An 8,258-nucleotide genomic window follows, 5' to 3' on the forward strand; every position below is an offset into this window, starting at 1 on the left:
AAACAAAAAAAAAGAGGAACACATGCTTCCACTGGTAGGAAGACACCGCACACTGCTGCTCCTGCTGGTTCATGTCCCTGTTCTGTCCTCACCTGTATCGCCGTGTCACAGCATGAACAGTGAGCGTGCAGGAGAGCCCATTTCTCCACGAAAAGGAGCCACCAGATATGGGGAGGGGGTATACTGAAATGTTTGGATGGCTTTTGCTCCAATATACGTGACTCGTCCCCCACAGCTGTAGGGCTGAGCGGTTCTGGCTGCAGCCACCACTTCGCCAGGTGGGTTCCTCCCTGCCGCAGAGGACGCTGTGCTTTACTGTACTGGTCTTTTCCGGGCACTCGCCTGTGCTGGTCCCTGCGGGGGTTCACTGGAGGCTGTCCACATGTTAATCGTGACCGTCAGCGCCTCGTCAGCAACACACATGTCCTTCTACTCAGCCTAGTCCAGAGAAGCAGCGGGGAGGTGAGGGGTCCTCTCCCAGCCCAGATCCCACCCTGCTGGGCTGCCTCTGGTAGGTGACTTCACCCCAGGAGGGGAGGGGAAGTTCTTCTACCGCTGTACTAAGGGGTTGTGACTCTTCCTGTACAACACCACTGAAAATATTATCATTGAAAATAATGGTTTGCCCGGTTGAAATGTTTTGTATTAATTCTATTTTAAGCATTTAATTTGACCACTTCAAATTTAGCCTTTGCATAAAACAGCAGATCCTGCTAATGAGTGTGTTGAGAGTACATGACTAACACATACACTACTTCAGAAACAATTAAAACAACGGGTGTAAGCCGTTACGGGCTTCATTTCCCGTTCCCCCACAGTGAAATAAGGGTGCTGGGCTGTCACGTGCTGTTTTAGCAGAAGCACCAGCCTTTGGCGGGACCCCCGGAGCCGTCCTGCTGCTGCCCAGCAAAGGGGCACCATCAGGGACAGCTGCAGAGTAAAACCGCGGTGGCAGTATTTGTTAGATCATTTTGAGCGCTGGTGACTGAAGCAGGTTCTTCTGCCACACACGCTGTGTGTCCTTCAAGCTGTGTCACTGGGTGGTTCTAGCTGTAAGGCTGTCAACATGGAAAACAAAACTGCCGCACGCTCGGGGCCAGAACAATGGTGTAACAGAACAACTGCGAGAGCCTGGTTCAGTTCAGGGACAGCAGCAAAACTTCGGTCATCAATTAGATTCAATCACAAAGTGCAGCTGGAAGAGAGACTAAAAAGCTGCTGTAGTCTGAGGTGTTTTTTTCTGTATTTCACAGCATTTACCAGGAATATTAATCAGCAGTTTTAAATTATCTGAATGTGTTTTCTCTCATGCAAACTAGTAATTCCTTTCTGTCCAGAAGACAGTATTCTGTTAGATACCCTCAGTGTACCCAAGGTCTAGCAGAAGGACTCCAACGCGCGTTGCTGGGGCTTTAATGCATCTTTTAAAGACTCCCTAAATGAGGAATAGATGCTCAAAGTCTTTTTTTAAAAATATGATAATAGATTACAACCCATCTCTTGGGTTGGACTCGAATAAATGGCTGGACATGATGATCTTACAGGTCTTTTCCAACCAAAAGATTCCCTGATTAACAACAGTCTTACATCGTCTCTCCACTGTAAGAGCTTCTAACCGTATCTGCTCACTGTACCTGAAACCAACCCCAAAATTCCACTTAATTCAGGCCTACAAGGGGTCACGTATTTGCATTAATAAGCTGCAGGCAATACGTGATGTCAGTGAGTCGGACACGTGCCGTTCTGCCTAAGCTGACCCTGCCGGCAGTCTGATCCCTGGCTCTCCCTGGCTGCTGCTCGTGATATCTCACACAAAATGAACAACAGCCCATGGGTCAGTCGGCAGTTTAATTAGCTTTGCAGTGACATCCTTCCTGCTACGGTGTGGAGCGGCAGAGAGGGAAGGTGGAGCTGGAAACCAGGGCTCCACCGTCACCGCACCCAGGAATGACGCTTTGGGCCGTGGAGGGCTGCCCTGCAGCCTGGGCTCAGCGCAGATGTCACCTGCATGGCCTCGGGCTTGTGCTGTCAGGGCTCCCCTGGCCACAGCCCCGGCAAGGGTAGAGGCACCGGTACGTAGCAGTAAGAGACGAGATACCACACTGACCACTGGTTTTTCTCTGGCCGCAGTTATGCTGGAAATAGCTGCAGGTCAAAATGTGCCAAGCCAGTCCGTGCCCATCTCACCTCCCTAAGTCCCAGCAGTCACTAGAGAAGGAGCGTTACTGGTGTTACTGGCCAGGGTGAGGAACGGTAACGACAGCCCAGCTTGTAACTTTGCCTGAGACTCAGGAGAGGGCTAGAGACTTCAGCTACCTTTAGGCTATCTTGAAGTTACACACTTAGTCGAAGGGAAGAGTCCTCTCTGGAGAATGCCTGGACAAATACGGGCACCACAAAAGGCTGCTCCCGCTCAGGCCAGGCTCAGTCTGCAGAGGGCGGGGGCTGTCTGGCCCCTCAGGCTGGTCTAAGCCTTAGAGAAACCCCTTGGTAAGTGCCTGCCCTTAGCAGAGCATCATAAAGCAGGACATGTGGGCAGCATCCTAGGTCTGTGCCTTGTACAGAGTATTTTAACTAAATTAGAAGACTTAAATCTTGCTGAATTTTACTCTAACGTCATGCAAAATTATTGAATTATGGAATTATTGCAACACGCTTGGGCAGAGTCTATCTGGATCTATAGTTATTTATTTACGATTAATGAGGATTTGAAAATTGCTAGTAAACCGTACCTGCACCATAGCTGTGCACAATCCAAAGATTCCCACTGCTAATAAGTTTTCCTGGAGCCATATTTTCACTGTTTCGTAGCAAGGCTGGAAAAAAGCACAGCAGAATATTGCTTTAGCCATAACCCGCCAGCTCTGCTCGCCTGGGAATACACGGACAGAAAGGAGCCAGAGTAGAGTAAGCTGCTCAGTAGCCTCGATTATAACTTCAGTGCTGGAGCACCTCCCGCGTATTTCTGGGTTGAAGCTCGAACGCGGAGGAGGTGTTGTCAGCACACCTCCAACATGCTCCATATAAACTGGGCCGGAAACTAAAAATAAACAAGCTGAGGATTTGGGGCCTCTTTTCCTTCTAAAACCCAGGTAGAAACAGGTAGAACTTCAGAAGGAGCCTTTCGTCTACACCATGTTTCAGGAAAACAACTGTTTATTATAAAATGTCTATCAAACCCGAAGGTTCCAGTCCGAGCTGCCCAGCAGCCACTCCTGCTGCAGATGTTTCCCATCCTTTCCAACAGCTGTATGGGTGCTCCTCCACTATCTTCTTCCTGTGTGAAATTCTGCAGTTGCTCTAACTTCATGTTCCTGGCCCAGTTTTGGGGAGGGTGGAACTGGCCCCAACGAAACTTGTCTTTAGATGGTGTATAAATAATAATAACTTCTGTCTGAAGACAACCCTGTGCAAGAACGGTGCCCCCTGCCTTGTCAGTGGTCACGGCCAAGAACCGTGCGGCCTTCAGCCAGTGCTGTTCACGCACGGATAAAGGCAAAACTATTAATGCCCACCAGAAGACGTGGCGTTAATCTGCACTGATCTTGGTACCTCAAATAAAACAGTCCTTAAATTCAAACTTTGACTTCAGAGGGTGAAGGGAGGAACTCAGCCTCTGCTGGTGCCGAGCCACACGTGTGAAATCTCACTAGGAAGCGGCCAAGAGAACTTCACTCATTATCCTCACAAACCATTAGAACCAGCAAAACTTCCCTGTAATTCCACTTCATCAGACGGCCTCACTCCACCCCCCTCCTGGGTAATTGCGCTACCTGTAATTAGCGCCAAGAATTGCTAAGCTCATTTCAGAGCAGAATTTAGCCTCTGACTATCTGCTCTGGCAACATCTTGCTGACGACATTGGAGGGAAATTTTCCCATGGAGTTTTGAATTTGATTACTGGCAAGCGCAGAAACTCACCGCACAAAAGAAGGCTGCTGGCAGTTTGGGGAAGCAGTTCCCCATCTCCCAGCGTGCGGTGGCAGCCCCTGGGCTCGGGTCCCTGGCAGGAGCCGAGCGCTCCCAGCTTACAGAGTCCTCTGGGCCATGCTAAGCTACAGCTGGGGCTCCAGGGCTTGTGCTGTGTGTGTGGATGAGCCGCTTGACTCCAGCTGACTGCAGGAGGTGGGACACTAAAAGGGTCAGCGCTGTCATCTCCTAGCAAGGTCTAGCTAGACTGTGCTCCACATCAGTGCTGGAAGGTACCTGTCTGCAAGATGGAAGAACAGCTTAGAGCCCACTGAAAGAAAGCCTTCAGCTCGTAAAAATCACTGAAGTGGCAGTTTCCTGGGTGTCAACAGCCACAGCTTGCCATGAGCCTCCTGAACCCACCTGATTTCAGGAGAGTAAGGGAACAACACACCTCACCCTGCAAACGCCGAGCCGAGGAGAGCTACTCACCGCTTTCCACCAGGTCCCTGGGGAATGGAGCCCGCAGTTCTCACTGAATTCTAAGCAGCAGGAGTCTGGCACCCGGGTTGCGTTGTACACTTCAAACCAGTCTGTGTAGTTGGAGACACCACAGCATCTGAACTGGAGAAAGAACAACCGAGACAGTACCGTAAGTACCAGCTGTCACGGGCTTCTGCTCGTTCTGACTTGGGCCTGCTGGAGCTGGACATTCAGTGCACTTCAACTACACCAGCTACAGAAATACAGTATTTCCTCAGCTTTACCCAAACAGACCCTTTCCCCCACTCTTTTATGGTGTTTAAATATGACCTTGTACGCAGCCAGTGTCAGTACAAGACACAAAGGCACCAGTTTGCAGTGGCAGGACACTGCAGGAGCTGAAACGGGACAACCCCAGCCAAGCGCCAAGGTTCACTGTGGATGTGGCTGAGCAGGATTAGAACAATCATCTGCAGCTTGCTGTCAGGAAAAAAATTATTTAAGATTCAGATACAGCCCCCGGGAGATGAAGCAACGGGGATTCCTCCAGCACACCGCTTCCCAAAGTGTGTTTGAAGATAACACGGCAAATTTCTCACTCAGCTGTTAATTACCGATCACCTTGGAAAGCCTTTGTCAGGCAGAAAAAGATGTGGGTGTATTCCCTCCTCTTCTCTCGGGGGTGCAGTTCCTTAATGTCATCATGTGCTGCTGCTGCTGAACAGAGGTGTGTGAAGTGTCAGCACAGGACACAGGGCGCACAGCGGCTGTGTCGGCGCTAAGTCAGAAGGTTTGTTTGACTTTGGTGGCGGGACGAAAGGTACTGGAAACGCGCAGTGCTGGGGCTGGCTCTGGGACCACCCTCCCCCTGGGAGCTGGTGTATCCCTGTGATACAAAACAGGCTGGGACTCGCTACCATGTGGATGTACAGCCCATCTGCCACTCCTGTGCTGACACAAACGTATGGATTTGTCGGTGTTCAGACACTTTAGCACTAATGAGTAAAACAAGACGACGCCGGGCTGCCATTGGCAGCACTTCACACTTTTTCCAGCCTCTGCCAGCCACCCACTTTTAGCCCCAAAATTACTTGCCAACAGCTTATTTTTCAAACGTGATGTTTCATAAGTCTGCGGAGTATTTTCACATCCCTGTAGAGCCCATTCCTCTTGTTTCTCACCATCACGCAGACATCTGCGCCACCAGCTCCAGGGACCTCCTGCAGACCCTGACGTTTACACCGGCCTGAGGGAGCCTGTTCCCGTACAGATGTGCAGCAGATGAGGGGTCCATGGGCACACAGGTCCGAGCGTTCAGCTCTTGTCGCACACACCAGATCTGCCACTCAAGACCAACAGAGGGCAGAGGTGCCACGCAGTGCCTCTCACATCGAGCCCTGGCAGAACGGCGCCGCGATAGAGACGTTTCAGTCCTCCCAGCACTGTTTTTCTTCTGCCAAGTGAAAGTGAAGAATCTTTCCAGATTAACATCTATCCCCCAAGGTTCTGCTCAGAATTCTGATTTGCTCCATGGCAAGAATCAATCCTGAGGTTGAAACTGTTCGATTTGTGAGCTTACAGGCTTCATTTTCTACAAACTGTCTTGAAAGTAAGAGAAGTTGGTGACTTTCTTCTTTGCTGTCTACATTCCTGCACAGCAGACAAGAGCTCTGTGCCCAACAGGACCCAAAGGCAGACAGGAGCGGCACAGCACACAAGTCGTGTGCTCGAGGAAAGCTGGTTTATCTGGAAATCTAACGAGCCGCTCTTGTGGGCTGTCACCGTTAGAGTCAGGAGGCAGCTCCGACAGACAGCGAGCAAACAGCGAGCCCTGAAAATGTGGCTCCTCGGTGATGGGGAGAGTGCAGCAGCGGGGGCTGAGCCACCTGAGCGATGGCCCGGCCGAGCACAAGTGACATGAGTTTGCACACATCGGGACTAGCCCCTTCTCCCCATAACACTGCGTGGCCGGGGTGTCCAAGTCAGACAGACTGGGGTGATGAAGGACAGGCTCTGCAGTTCAGGCTGAGGACAGCTGGAGCCTGCGGGGCAGAAGGTGGGTAGGTCTGAGCTAGGGCTGGGCATGAGCAGCCCACCATGAGCGAGGCTTTGGACTCCCAAGAGTAAAACTTCCTGGCAGAAACTTAGGGGGACGCAGCTGTAAGACAAGCTGCAGTTGGACTCTTCTCCCACGTTACAAATGACAGGACAAGAGGGAATGGCCTTAAGTTGTGTCAGGGGAAATTTAGGTTGGAGATCAGGAAAAAATTCTTTTTAAGCACTGGAACAGGCTGCCCAGGGAGGTGGTGGAGTCCCCATCCCTGGAGGGGTTTAACAGCCGTGTGGAGGTGCTGCTGAGGGACAGGGGTTAGGGACCCTGGCAGTGCAGGGTGAATGGTTGGCCTCGATGATCTTAAAGGTCTCTTCCAACTTCAGTGATTCTGTGACCCACGTTGCCTGCCCACGCAGTTCCTCTGTGTATCGTTCAAGAGCTGACAAGACAGCCCCGGAAACGGGGGAAAGGGCTAAGAAAAGCTCGGGGTAAAAAAGACTGAGGTAGCAGGAGGATCCAGAGTCTTGGGACTGGAAGAAATAATGTCGGGAACTGTAAGTGGAGGAGAGGCTGTATCTTTCACAGACAAAGGAGGGATAACCACTGGAATTAAGCAGCAGATGATGCACAATCCTGAAGGACAGGAGATGACAAACAGAAAAGCACTAACACCACAGAGCGTGCGCGAGCGAGCAGAGTTCAATGAGGACTAAGGCCGGTGAACGGCATCTCCAGGGAGCAGAGGGACTTACCCATGGCAGTAGGTCAAAGAGGCCAGAACAAGGAAACCAGTGGCAGTGGGATTGAATGGGTCACCAGTGTAGATTCAGCAAAGGGCCCAGCTAGAAGCTAAAAGGTGGATAAGCTTGAGAGCTCAGTAAATTCAGAGGCTTCATTAGGGAGGCCCAAGTAGAGATAAGAGAGAGTGGGAGTGATTCTGGATCATGTGGCAAGAAACTGAGTTACCTCGTGTGCATGAGGCTGAACCAGAAGCAGCCGAACTGTTGAGGGAGATGAGGGACTATTAGAACAAAGGGGAATATTGAGGACAAAGAGCAAAATAAGAGGATTTCTGAGAGTCCTCTTCGATTTGACAGCAACTTTCTCTTTTTAAAATTTACAAGGTTTCTGAGCAAGGGTAGTTGGAGACAATCCTCCAGTTGGAGGGTGAAGAAAGCTCAGGTCACATGAAGGATAATTTCTGTCACCAGCAGCTTGCTGTAGCCAGTTATACCAGACTTTGCATTCTTCCACAAAGGCTCGTGTTCTGCCAGTGCTGGGAAGCTAAACTGCCTGACCGGCATGAAGCAGTTGCAGACTTGATTCTTGCTACAGCCATGTTAATTTTTTGCTCACGTTTACAGTCCTGCCTCGTTCCCTTCACCAGTTAACTGATACAATTGGACACGGCTGCCTGATCGATGACTTCTGTTCCTAGTTTCAACAGGGAATTACACGTTGATGTTTTTTAGAAACAATTACAGACTAACAGTGCTGATTTTGGGGTCCCCAGACTAACACACTTTAAAACGGGGTAAACTGTAAATCTGCCAGCCGCTGGCTTGAAGAGCAGCAATTTTAAGACACCTGGAGCTGGACACCTCAGCTCACTTGACTCCAGGGCTGCAGCACGGTTAGATGCGACCCTGCCTGCCCATGTGCACAAACGAGGGTAATTATGGCATAAGGTGACGATCGGGAGGTAGCAGTTCTGGGGGCACTCATACGGGGTTTGGCAGAGTCACTCAAACAAGAAAAAGCTCGTCAAGTGCCACTGAGTATCCACGGCCGCGCTGCTGAAAGCTCCCAGGAA

At 50.6% G+C, this 8,258-nt stretch overlaps 1 protein-coding gene across 1 annotated transcript in view; it reads right to left on the minus strand.

Moving 5' to 3' along the window:
• Window positions 1–8,258, minus strand: part of TSPAN4 (tetraspanin 4) — a gene marked incomplete at its 5' end in the record, with an annotated part of 65,124 nt that overhangs the window by 338 nt on the left and 56,528 nt on the right. Inside the window, 2 exons of the mRNA XM_010137887.1 lie at window positions 2,733–2,816; window positions 4,402–4,533. Coding sequence (XP_010136189.1) covers window positions 2,733–2,816; window positions 4,402–4,533 — 216 coding nt within the window. The remainder of the gene's footprint in view (window positions 1–2,732; window positions 2,817–4,401; window positions 4,534–8,258) is intronic.

The sequence above is a fragment of the Buceros rhinoceros genome, unplaced genomic scaffold (genome assembly GCF_000710305.1).
Source record: "Buceros rhinoceros silvestris isolate BGI_N320 unplaced genomic scaffold, ASM71030v1 scaffold1386, whole genome shotgun sequence".
Lineage (NCBI taxonomy): Eukaryota > Metazoa > Chordata > Aves > Bucerotiformes > Bucerotidae > Buceros > Buceros rhinoceros.